Consider the following 13,432-nt stretch of genomic DNA (forward strand, 5'->3'; position numbering starts at 1 on the left):
ACGGTCGGCCCAACGGGCCCATGACTCCAACGGTCAAAGGGTGTGATCAAATGGGTTGTGTCCCTTTCCCCAACGGTCATGTGCCAAGGGGGTGCGATCCACACCATAGATGATTGATCTAACGATGACTGGGTTGGAGAGAGGTTTTACTCAAGCCAACAGTCACATCTAGGATCGATCAGGACCGTTCAATATCAATGGGTGCGATCTAACGGTCAGACTTCAAACATTCTGGAAAGGTGCCCTGTAGAGGTGTTTTTCACACTGAAAAGACACCAGATGGTCTATAAAAAATGTGCAAACTTCAGTCATTTCAGATAGAAATCGAATTGGCAATTCTGACTGATTTTACACTCTCTTCTACACTCCTACAAAAATCCCCAAGTATTTCTACATACTGTTTTTTCTTTTGTTTACTGTTCTAGATACTGTTTTTCTGCAGAAACAGAATCTAGAGATTTCTCTAAGGCTTGAAATTTCGGAAGGGCATTTCGGGTTTGATTCCGCTAGTGCTACGCGTCATCAAACATTAGTAGGGCTTCTCTACTAGGCTTCATTGTATCTTGGAGGCAATTCGCGGATCCCCTTTGCACACTACTAGTGGGGGCGAATCTTGTCTTAAGGAAAGTGATATCACGCCTTGAAGCAACAAGTTTCTGTTTTCTATCATCAACAGTACCCTCAACAAATTTTCCAACACATTTGTCGCCGATTTGTCTATGGAAATGTCAGAAGAGTGTGGATCTTCACTGCTCCACATATGTTTTCTGATCTTTGCTCTTGTTGAGATGCTCCGGTTGTTTATACCTTTTGTAGCTGATATATTCGTTGTTTTGGCTCACTCTCCTCTGTCATCCTATGTAGTTTCTGATGAAAATAAATGGTGGAAGTTTTTGGTTGAAAGATATGTACAAGGTTTAGTGCAGCAACAGATGTGTTCAACGATAGTATTTGGGGGTGCCAAAATTCATCATTATGTAGAAATTATTGCGCGCATGCTGTCTGTTTGTTTGGAGCAACAAAAATTCCATAGTTTGCCGAGTTTTCTATCTAATGAGCAGCAAAAGCGCCGAAATTTTGGTTCAACCACATGAGCAGAAATTTGCACATGTAACACTGTATTCCAGCTGGGAAGGAGCAACAAGTACGCTAGCTTAATTCCGAACAAGAAAGCGTTGATTACATTTCACTTCCTAGTATGAGAAAAGGCCTTGAGGACAAGCTCTTTTCAAGAGGGGGAGCTTGATGCAGTAGCATCCCTCGTACACATTAGCCCTCCATGCATGGCTCTTTGTTTACTTAGTTAGTGATTAGTTTGGTGATTTTCTAGGTGAAATGTATTGACTTTTATGTCTTTTGCATTAGTAAGGGTATTTTCGACATTTTAGAAGTTTTATAATTTAAATTTTTGGAAAGATTATCTTTGGAGAGAAATTTGAGATAAACGTTGGCTCTTCTCTCTACCCTTCACCTTTTCTTTTGGGATCATGGGATTTAGAGATTAGTGTTCAAATCTTTATTCCCTATCTTCTATTTCTCAAATTCTTGTTGAATGCAAGAATATCATCACTTTGATTTCATGATTGACTGAGCTCGTGTATCTCCTCGCTCGTGGCACAGATCAAAGCATCTGACGATTCCACACTTGATCGAGTTCGTGCGTCCCCTCACTCGTGGCGTAAATCGAGATCTATCATCCTATAGAAAAAAAAGAGAAAAAAAATTAAGATCTATCCGATCTTTGAGATCATCGAATAACGCTTGTGGATCCAATTGCGTCAAGTGGCTAACAAAAAGACTCTATTCAAAATATGATCCACTTTTTCCTGATTTTCAGCCACTTCTCACCCTCATCTCACTCGTTCCCTCTCAAATCTGTCTCCTTCTCCCATTGCCCTACCCTTTTCCTCTCTAACCACTTTGAGGCACCGATTTTTCATGAAAAAAAATCCTGGTGGCCATATATTGCCTAAACTAACTAATTTATGAGGAGACAACTGGACATGGCGATAATAAACTCATTTTTGTCACGGCCTGGCATCTCCTGCTACCACGGCAGTAGCTGTTATAGTCAGCACCATTTGAGTTCAGTCAACAAAGCTTACGCTCGATCACAGTGGTTCATAATGCAATTCTCCATACCTCTGTTCTTCCAACATCAAAGTTGCCCGGCCATCTGCCAACATCTACTGGATTGGAAACCTTCATCTGATTGAAGTTCAATTTTAGTGCCTCCCTCCCCCAAACAGAAAGAGAGATGTTTTTAGTTGGGTCACTTTGCGAAAGACTTAGGATCAACGGTCACACACCGTGGTACTGAGGTCATTGGAAATGGGTTTAAGTGTCAAATTTATCAAAGAGTTAATGCCTTTGAGGGTTTCGTTTAACTTCCTCTCATTTGATTCATTCCTAGAGATCATCCAACTCACGGAGGACCCATCCTCTTACCATAAATGCCTTCTCAGATCTTACAGAGTCGAGTGAAGTTAACTAGCTAGTTGTAAGTAGGCAGGCAAGGTTGTACTCGTCATTCCGTTCCAAGGCCTAGGTTCTCCCCTCGCTCCATTAGTTGATTTAGAGAACAGTACAAGGCACACAAACGTCTGTTGGAATCTATTGGGCGGACAAGATAGGTTAAACTACCCAATATGACCATGACGGTCGACTAAAGCCGGTTAAGGGTTCTCCGGAAAAAAAAAAGAAAAAAAAAAGAAGGTCCTGACCATTCATTTTGGTGATCCAAACCATTCATTTGTTGGGCCCTACCTGTGCCCATAAAATCTCTTCCATAAGATGATCCTAACCCTCCGTTTTGTAGAGGTTTAAGGTTTAAAATGGATGGCACGGTATAGAAACTTCGACGGATCGAAGGGTTAGGATGATCCCACGAAGAAGATTTTCTGGGCAGATCATATATACGTGATACGCCCAAACAATGTTGGGCCCACTGTATTTTTTGGGCCCCAATTCCGTTCTTTAGATGTCCGAGAAAAAGACAAAAGAAAGGGCTTGAAAATATAACATTTTACTACTTCAATTTACACCAACATATCGCATAGCCATGGTTTATGGTTTATACATGGAGTTCAGTGTATAGCTATATGACTTCATATAGAGTGGCTTGTGTGGCAAATGGCAATCTATAGAAACTTGGACGGATCAAAGGGTTAGGATGATCCCACGAAGAAGATTTTCTGGGCAGATCATATATACGTCAAGGCCCAACAAACGAATGGTTTGGATCACCCAAACAATGTGGGGTCCACTGTATTTTTTGGGCCCCAATTCCCGTTCTTTAGACGTCCGAGAAAAAGACAAACGAAAGGGGGTGAAAATATAACATTTTAATACTTCAATAGTTCAATTTACACCGACATATCGCATAGCCGGTTAAGTGGCCATCGTTTATACGCGGAGATTCAGTGTATAGCTATATTACCTCATATAGAGTGGCGTGTGTGGCAATCTATTGCATTTTCCGGGTTAGGGTTTTTCAGCTCTCTCTCGGCCTCTCTTTCTCTCATCTCTTTTTCTATCGCCCTTCTCTCCCACTCTCACCCCCTCTCTTTTTGTATGCATCGGCCTCTTGTAAGTTCATCTCATCTCTCCCTCTTATCTTTCTTCCTCTCTTTAACTTTGTGTGTGTGTGTTTTTTTTTTTTTTTGGCATTTTTCTTCACCATTTTTTGTTTTCTTCTTCTTTTTATTTTAGATTGGAATACCATTAAAATGTTTACTCCTAAACTATTTGTAAGAGAACAAAAACAACCCTTTGCTAATCTTCTTTGCATGGTAGAAATCCTTTGTTTTTTCTCTTGTATCTCGTTTGTATTTTAGGGTTTGTTTGTCTTTTCGAGTATGGCGTGGTAGCAACGCAAATGTTGGAAATAAATCTGTCGACGAACTTATATGTTGTTTGAATTTTACCTTTCTTTTGTTTATTTTAGCCTTGTTCTGTTCTTATTGCCCTAAAAAAAAAAAATCACCCTTTCAGGGGAAAAATAAGACAAAATCCATTAAACCCACTTTAGTTAGAATATTTGCACTACTATTGCAACTACTTGATGCGTTTATCCCTATGTATTTTGGTGTCAGTCAATCTCTATGTCCTCAGTCATAGCATAGAGAAATCAGGTCATGAAAAAAATTAGGTAGCATTTGTTGTTATTTCGTACCCGATTTGCTGTTAGGGTAATTATTATGTATGGATTGAAAAAACCCTTTATTGGTATAGCTGGATTGTACTCACATCACAAGTGTGCAACACAGAGTACTTTGGCATTCGACTAGGACTTGACCCCATTTGCTTGTAAAATCCCCTTATTTAGAAAACCCACTTAAAACTTTTGTCCAAAGTAGAAGTTTGGAATTATTTTTAGATTCTAAACTCGAAATGGATTGTGGATATTGTTAAAAAATAAAGAGATGGCTTGTGGGTGTTCGGGTATTAAGACTTAGTCACCTCTAGTGCTCTCATCAGAACGTTTGAGAAACCTGTGCTCTAATTTTCCTCACTTGCAATTTTAAAACCAAAAACGAAAAAAAGGGAATTCATGGGGAACCCAAGACTCCAAAAGAAATACTTATCAATCCAAAATGCCAATTTATTGATACGGCGCTACACCTTATTATACATTGATCTCAATAGCCAGCAACACATTGTATCTGTTGGGCATGGCCATAGATTTGAGCCACACAAACACTCTATTAAAGTATTCATGCATCTATTCTATTTGGGTTGCCTTTTTTTCAAGACTCAAGATACATCACCTTATTTTCCTTTCGTCGTCTACGTCTCTCTCTCTCTCTCTCTCTCTCTCTCTCAGGCAGCACTTGCAACTGTCATTCTGTAGGGAGAGATCAAACCTTTTCAAATGAACCCAATCTCTAATCCCGTTAGAGGCGATCAAGTGATCTCAATCCTAAATGCGCCTATATGTGATCCATCTTATATAGGATGTGGAATACCAGAAGTCAAACTATTCCAACACATGCATTTTTTATCAGATAACTTGCTTATCACAATTTCTGCCACATTTGAGGAATTTTCTGAATCATTTGGAACATAATCCGTCGCTTATATTCTCTTCACACTGATACATCCTGTTTGATTAATTCCACGCTGTTAGTTATTTTGTTCACCCATTGTAAATATTGCTCGGTTTAAAACTGAATAAGTTGTTAAATGCTTAGATCAACCTGCTGACGAGTTGTTTTATTTCCCAAAACCGTTGATAGATTAGTTTTGCAGGTGGCCACGTATTGGATTTCATTCATCTTGAATAATCCACTTTCAGTGTTTCACATGCTTACACTCACACACACTGTCCTTTGGTGTTTCCTGCCATTCTTTTCTGATCATACATTTCTTGTTTGTATTTCTTATTACACTGTTCCATAAACTGGTTCAGATTCGTTCAAAATATTTTCTTTACAGTTATCTATTTTCTGTTGTATATCTTTCTTCCCATTTTTTCTTGGACTCTGTTGAAAGTGATGGTATTTACTGACCCTCTTTTTTAAGCAGGATTACCAGGATCTATCCATTTGGATTGTTTCCTCTGATGCATAGTAGGAACTGAAGCCAACTATATTTTCGACCAACATGGGTTTTGATAACGAGTGCATCTTGAACATTCAATCTCTTGCTGGTGAATACTTTTGTCCTGTTTGTCGGATGCTCGTCTATCCAAACGAAGCAATACAAACACAATGCACTCATCTATACTGCAAACCATGCTTAACATATACTGTAAGCACCACCCACGCCTGTCCCTATGATGGCTACCTGGTGACGGAAGCAGATGCGAAGGTTCTGTTGTCTCATCTTGATTTCTACTCCATGTTTAGCTGCAACTCACCCTCGTGAACTATATAATGATGTGTTATTATAATCTTTGCAGCCTCTGATAGAAGCAAATAAAGAAGTTGCCGATGCAATAGGTCAAATACAAGTACACTGTCTCTATCACAGGAGTGGATGCACATGGCAGGGTACTTTGTCAGAATGTACTACACATTGTGCTGAGTGTTCCTTTGGCTCTTCGCCTGTTGTATGTAACCGGTGTGGAACACAAATTGTTCATCGTCAAGTACAGGAACATGCACTGAGCTGTATTGTAAGCTTTTGAAAGCTTCACTTTTATTTTTATTTTTATTTTTATCATATAATTCAGTTAACAACTCATTTTTCTAATTACTGTTCATGTTTGTTTCATAGGGTGTGCAGCCTCAAGCACAAGAGGCGGATAGCACTCCGGCTGCTACTGAGCAGAATCAAGCTGCTGCTACTCAGGCAGGGTTGTCTGCTACCCAAGATCCACCTTCTCAGTCTGCCACCGTACCAGTGTCTGGACAAGGTCAAACTCAAGGAACTCCGAATGCACAACCACAACCTGTGGCCCAGGCCCCAACTCCTGAGCAGTGGTACCAGCAACAGCAACAATACCAGCAATACCAACAATATTATCAGCAATATCCTGGATATAACCCTTATCAACAGCAATTTCAGCAGTATGGTCAGTACCCACAGCAGTATCTACAGGCCTATCCACAACAAGTCGTTCAAGGGCAGCCTCAACCCCAGCCATACATGCAGCCTCAGCCTCAGCCTCAACCCCCGGTCCAGCCCCTGCCCCAGCCCCAGCAACAGCCCCAGCCACAACAACAGCCCCAGACCCAAATCCAGCCCCAGCAGCAGCCTCAGCCGCCCGCCCAGTCACAAGCCCAACCCCACCCTCAGGCCCAGCCTCAGGTCCATCCTCAGGTTCAGCCCCAACCCCAGCCCCAGCCCCAGCCCCATCTACAACCTCAGATGGTGGGACAACCTCAACTGCAGCCACAACTCAACCCACAACAGCAACTTCATGGGCCCTCACAACCTCATCCTCAAATGCAACCCCAAACTCATCTACAGCCCATGCAACAGTTGAGTCACCCACATCCTCAGTCACAGCCGCATCCACAGCAGCATCAAGCCCAGCCACAGCCACAGCCACAGCCGCATCCACAGCAGCATCAAGCCCAGCCACATCTGCAGCAACTGCCACAGATGCCACAACACCCTCAGCCACGTCCCCAGATGCAACACCCTCAGCAACCCCATCCCCAGCACCAGTTACAGGCTCATCCACATGCCCAACCCCAGACCCAGCTTCAGCATCACCCCCATATGCAGCAAGCCCAGAGCCATCCTCAACCTCACCCTCAAACCCAGCCCCAGCTCCATCCCCGCCCTATGGCGCCACCTCAGCCTCCGCATCCATCCCATGCTGTAACAAGCCACCTGTCTTATCCCCAACCTCAGCCGCACCAACAACTGCCTCCAGGTCCCCCTCAACAGCATCCCATGCAAATGCATCCCCAGCAACAAGTCCCAATGCCCCTGCCCCCTCAGCATCCCGTTCAAACGCAGAATCAGTTCCCTCCTCAGCTTCCACCCCAGATGCGTCCACACAACCTTCCTCCCCCACCTCACATGCCCGTGCAACACCCACAACAGCCTCCTATGCTTCCCCCGCAAGGCCAGCATCCGAATGTTCCTCCTGTGCAGCAGCAACAACTGCCACATCAGCACCTTCATCAACCAAGTCAACCAATCCATCATCATCCTAGCATGCCACCTACTCAGCAGCAGCCAGTGCCTCAACAGCAGCCACATTTCCATCAGCAGATGGTTCATGGGACCCAGCCTTTTCCTGGACAGACACCTGGTTTAGTTCATAATCAGCCACATCAGCAAGGCCCTTTTGTGTCCCAGCAACCTATGCATCATCAGCAATCCGTACGTCCTCCGGGCCCGCATCCCTCTCTGCAGCAACATGTTCACGCTCATCCACAGATGCAGCCGAACACCCCATCCCCACAGGGCGTGCCATCTCATCAATCTCAAAATCCTGCTGGAAGGCCTATGAATTTGAATCATGTAATGTCACGCCAACCATTACCAACCCACGGGCAGGATGTCCGTGCACCGGTTAATCCACTGCAACCGAGTCCAAATCAACTATCACCGACTCAAAATTATATGCCGAGACCCAACCTTCGTTCGCAATTTCCCTCTGATCAACAGCCTGGCTACATGCAACAGACTCCTATGCAGCGGAGTGGTAGCCAAACTGTCTTGTTGCCTGCTTCCCCTGCTGCACAATCCGAGATGAATGCTCCTCAGATCGCTCCTGCTCAAGCTACTCTGCAGCCAACAATGTTTGAGAAGCAAGGAAATTCTGTGCCAGAGAAAAGTAGTCATGTTTCGGAGTCGGAGGGTGAAATGGCTTCTCAGAATATGGAAGGAACCGATGGGAATATTTCAGACAATGCACACACTCAAGGAGCAGATATAGCTGAATTGAAGATTCCAAAGTCAGAAAGTGACGTGGAGCCCACGGATGACCTAGAGAAGTCAGTTGGGGAATCCAAAGATAATAGATCCGCTGATCATGTTATCAATGAGATTAGCGATTCTTTGCCACTGCTTAAGAAAGATGCAGAGTCTCTTTCTCAGGATGGCAATCCAGAAGAGCCAGTAATTAAGCAGATGGTGAAGGAAGAGACTACTGAAAAGTTAGTTGAGCCTTCGAATGGCATGCTAGTGGAGAATTTAAATGAGGACAAACAGGATGATGAGAATACCCTGCATGAAGTGAAGGAAATTCAGAATGGTGCAATTCAAAAAAATGTTCCATCGCAACAGGCAGAGGTTCTTGATGCGCAGGAGGTGAGGTTGCAGCAGGACGCAGTGGATTTGCAAATGCCTCAGAGGTGGTCGGACACTAGTGGCACTGCGGGGGCTGATAAGGAGGCACCTAGACAGACTTTGGGCCCTGTTCCTGAGAGGACCAGTCAAAATGCCATTCCCCAAGGATGGGTTCCTCGGAGTGAAAGAAACAACATGAATGCTTCTCCTCAGCAGTTGCCAGCTGTTGCCGGTTTAGATAGAGATCCTTCACAACAGCCTCCTCGCCAAAGCGTATTTGCAAATCATGAGAGGATGCTGCCTCATTCTGGTTATCATGATAGGAATTTGCCCCAGTTCTCTCGTCAAGGTCCAGGGTTGGATGAATTCCAGGGCTTGGCGCCACCTGGTCAGATGCAACTGCCTATGCCTTATGGGCCTCCCAGCCATATGCAGGACCGGGTATTGCAACGGCCTCCTGCTCCACCAGACCGAATGTTACCCCCACCTTTGCCTCATCCTGGGCTCAATCAAGAAAGGAGGTTCCAGGATCCTCCACCACATCAAATGCAAGTGCAAGTGCAAGGGCAGCCTCCAATCCACATGAGACCTCAAGGCCCCCCTGTAAGTTTCCCCCAGCACGGACAAGCCTCAATTCCGCAAGAGCATTTCCAGCCACCAATGTCAAAACCACCTCATGGTTCCTTTCATCCCGAAGCTCCACCTGGCAGCCTCCTAGGCCCAGGCATGTCTGCTCCATTTGCGAGGGCACCAGGCAATTTGGGTCCTCCACCTCAAGTTCATAACCAAGGTCATATGCCCCGACCTCATGCCGGCGGCCATGGATTTCCCCCAGGCGAACCTTTGCCAGGACCTCCTTTCGGTGGGCCACCTACTGGAGCTTTTGATTTACCCGGGGGCATTATGGGAAGAGGTCCTCCTCATGGCCCTGAAGGTCAAATGGTTCGGCCCATTCATCCTAATCCTATGGAAGCCGAAATTTTTGCTAATCAGAGGCCTGGTTTGTTCGATGGTAGGCGACCTGATCTGCAGCCACCTGTGTCTACTGAACGTGTTCCATTTGGTCAACTTTCTGGGGTTCAATCAAATATGATGAAAATGAATGGTGTTCCTGGTAAGGAGGGTTTGGGTGGTGCCATACAGGATGGGGCAATTCCACATGGTTTACCAGAGGAAAGGTTCAGGCCTTTACCAGAAGAGAGGTATAAACCCGTCCACGAAGAAGGGTTCAAGACATTGCCAGAGGACCGGTTTAAGTCTTTCCCACTGGATCCTGGTCGTCACATTATTGGTCGAAGAGAATTTGAAGAAGATTTGAGGCATTTTCCTCGGCCGGCTCATTTGGATGGTGAACTTGTCCCTAAGTTCGAAAGTCATTTTTCTTCAAGGCCTCTCGACAGGGGTCCACATGGATTCGGTCTTGATTCTGCACCAAGGCCTCTTGATAGGGCACCACATGGGTATGGTCACGATGCTGGGCCCAAATCTGATGCAACTGCCAATGTCACCCCTTCAATGTTATTACCCCCTTATCAGTCTGGTGGTTCTTTTCCAGTCAGCAGAGGGGGTTCATCAATAAATCCAGCAGACAATGGTGAAAGATCGAGGCCTATTGGCATTCACGAGGATAACATGGGAAGAAAGACGGATCCTGCTGGGGCTCATCAAGAATTTATTCGACCCGTTTCAGAATTTGGTCGGCATCGAATGGATAATCTGCCTCCCCCTAGAAGTCCTGGTAGAGAATATCCTGGATTTCATTCAAATAGATTTGGTAGCAGTTCTACCGGCCTTGGATTAGGTAGCCAATCGAACTTAGACGATTTTGATGGCAGAGAAGCACGTGCTTTTGGTGAGCGATCAAAATCTTTTAACCTCCCTTCAGATACTCGTGGAAGTGCATTCCCTGAAGGTCGTTTTCCAATGTTCCCTCCTGGTGCAGGGTCAGGTGCATTGCCAAACCACTTACACAGAGGTGAGCGTGATGGTCCTGGAAATGTACGAATGGGTGAGCAGCTCGGGTCAGGTAAGCTGCCTGTTCATTTGAGGAGCGGTGATTTGGCCGGTCCAGATATTCTGCCTAGCCACTTGCGAAGTGGTGAACCTCTTGGACCTGGTAACTTATCAAGTCATTTCCGGGGCGGGGAACCATTGGGTCCGCCTAACTTGCCAAGTCATTTGCGGGTTGGGGATCCGATGGGACTGGGACAGTTGCGTATGGGTGAGGCAACCGGTTTTGGTGGCTTCCGTAGCCATTTGCGGATTGGTGAGCCGCCGGGACCAGGAAATCTCCCTTCACATCTGCGTATTAATGAGTCAATTGGGGGCAATTTTCCCAGCCACATGCGTATTGGTGAGCCAGGATTTGGTGGCAGTTTCCCTAAACAAGGTTTTCCAAATGAAGGTGGATTTTATGGTCAAGTGAGTATCTTTTTTGACTTTTTTCGTACTTAGATTTTTTTTGGTTGATTACAGGTGCATTATATTTTGTTTATTTTGTGTTTGTTAATATGCATTCATGTTTTTGTCTAGGGGTCACTTCAGAGTGACATGGAGTCTTCTGATCATTCAAGGAAGAGGAAACATGGGAGCACGGGATGGTGCCGCATATGCAAAATTGACTGTGAAACTGTTGAAGGTCTGGATTTGCATTCACAGACAAGGGAGCACCAAAAGATGGCCATGGATTTGGTCCTCTCTATCAAGCAGGACAATGCTAAGAAGCAGAAATTGTCAGTAACGTGTCTTTATTTTTGTCCTATTTACACTGAATTTGTTCAAATATTCACTTTTGGATTTGAAATTTCCTTGAAAGTATACGAGAAGGCCCTCTTTTTGGCAGTGACATCACCTCGTTTGGCATCATTTTGTAGATCTTCTGAGGAACACATTTCGGTTGAAGATTCAAGCAAGTCACGAAAGGCTGGTTTTGAGAGCCGTGGAAATAGGCACTAGATTTGTGGTAGACTACTTCAACATGGAGCGACGGCTATTACTAAAGAACTTGAGTCCACCGGCTGGGATTTTAGTTTCTTCAGTGAATTTCATCAGATACATGTGTAGGTGTCTTGGCACTATATAACTGCGTTTAGTTTTCTGGTTGGTTTACTTTGGATTCTCTTTTTCAGTTTGCTGCCGTAGTATGTTAAGATGTTTCATTGGAATTGAAGGTTATGTAGGAGGTTACGTTTGCTTTTTGATAATTGTGAACTCTTTAGCTTTTGGCATGGTATTTTTATTTCACATTTTATTTCCTTTGATTATGATGCTATTGAGCTGTATGGGTCTACTGAGTCCTAATAATTTTTTAAGCCTTGGAACACATTAGTTTGCTATCTGGTAAATTCTTCAAGGCAGTTCTTTTGTTTAATTGTTTACATCAATTTATAGCTCTGCTCTTTGGGAGTTAAACTCATTCAAGCTAAATTGATGTCTAACTGGGTTATTGATGACCAGAACCAGCTTACAGTTTTTGAAGGGGATTGACCTCTCTTACACTGGTATGTATGTTGGTCAGACAAACAATATTACCCACGGCAACTGCCTGTTGTTTGTGTCACAAGCGATCATATATCATCTTGTCCTCATTCGTTAAACTCCTGTACCATAGCTTTCAAAGGAAGCGCTAACTCTTTTTTATTCTCTTCCCACTTGGCTCTCTTTTTCTCTCTTGATTCTTGTTTTTATTCTCGATGCATTTTGCTTTGTATCTTGACCACCTCGGTCGCTTCTATCAATAAAATTGGCTATCATTTCAAAAAAAAAAAAAAAAAAAAAACTCCTGTACCTTTAAGAATTTTTTTATTTCTTCTGCCTCCGTTTGCGTTGCTCATTTGAATCTTGGGTGGAACCAGCTTTGTGGACGAATAAGTCTTTTGTGTTAAATTGCACAGGGATATTTATTTGGGATGCCAGTCAAGCTTTTGATGTTTCCCATTCTGTCATTAGTTATGATCTCTTCTTTTCCTTTTAATGATTCTTTTCTTCTTCTTCTTCTTCTTCTTCTTCTTCTTCTATACTTTTTGGTTCTTTTGTTCCTGTCCTTTTTTCCCTCTAATATTTTCTTTTCTTGCCTCCTGTCCTGCTGGGATGAGGCAGCATTGTGCATCTTTTCTTTTATTATTTAATTTTTGGTGGTACTTCCATCTTATGGTATCTCTGCAGTTCTTACTACACTTCTGATCACGAGGAGTATTTACATTCTAGCTGCCCATCTTTTTCTTTTTCGGCAGATTGAGACTTTTTATGTTTTTATTTGGCTTATGTAGACTATTTATTGCAAAAATATGACATGGGAAACTTGCACCCAGTGGTAAAACATCAGACTGTACATCCTTCACAACATATATTTTACCTTCACTACAGATCTTGTTATGCAAATCTCGGGTTCCCAGATCACGTTGTGGGAAGAGAAAGCGAGCAGACGAAAGGAAACGGGGAGGGATTACTAATGCCCACTTAAAGAGTAATGGTTGGCAACCAAGCCTGGGAGTATAAACACAATTTTATTCCTAGCTAAGGCCATATGCCTTTACAATTTTATAGATACTTCAAGCCCCATGACATCCATGCTTAGGGAAGGATTAGTACTTTTAAGCCTCACCCAAACCAAGTTGTAAACCCCAAATCCTACACATAATAGGACTCCTTTAAAGTTTCAGCAAGACTATTTTTTCATAGCTTGCCTTAAAACAAAAATTTTTACCCTCAAGGATGCCTATTTTCTGCCATTAGTAAT

At 43.7% G+C, this 13,432-nt stretch overlaps 1 protein-coding gene across 9 annotated transcripts in view; it reads left to right on the forward strand.

The window, feature by feature from the left end:
* The first annotated feature begins 3,459 nt into the window (after window positions 1-3,459).
* LOC143879979 (uncharacterized) overlaps window positions 3,460-13,432 on the forward strand; it is a 35,722-nt gene continuing 25,749 nt past the window's right edge. For 6 of the 9 annotated variants that reach the window (XR_013251463.1, XR_013251466.1, XR_013251465.1 and 3 more), the window contains exons 1-6: window positions 3,460-3,588; window positions 5,527-5,811; window positions 5,903-6,118; window positions 6,220-11,115; window positions 11,227-11,426; window positions 11,568-11,753. Coding sequence is in view for 3 of the 9 variants with exons in the window: in XM_077382717.1 (XP_077238832.1) it covers window positions 5,605-5,811; window positions 5,903-6,118; window positions 6,220-11,115; window positions 11,227-11,426; window positions 11,568-11,649 (5,601 nt within the window). In the remaining 6 variants the exon portion in view is untranslated. Of the gene's footprint in view, window positions 3,589-5,523; window positions 5,812-5,902; window positions 6,119-6,219; window positions 11,116-11,226; window positions 11,427-11,567; window positions 11,927-13,432 lie in introns of those variants that run through there. The other 3 variants (XM_077382719.1, XM_077382717.1, XM_077382718.1) reach the window with 3 other exon arrangements.

Source organism: Tasmannia lanceolata, unplaced genomic scaffold (assembly GCF_043159265.1).
Source record: "Tasmannia lanceolata isolate RefF3 unplaced genomic scaffold, GAP_Taslan_0.1 ptg000006l, whole genome shotgun sequence".
Classification (NCBI taxonomy): domain Eukaryota; kingdom Viridiplantae; phylum Streptophyta; class Magnoliopsida; order Canellales; family Winteraceae; genus Tasmannia; species Tasmannia lanceolata.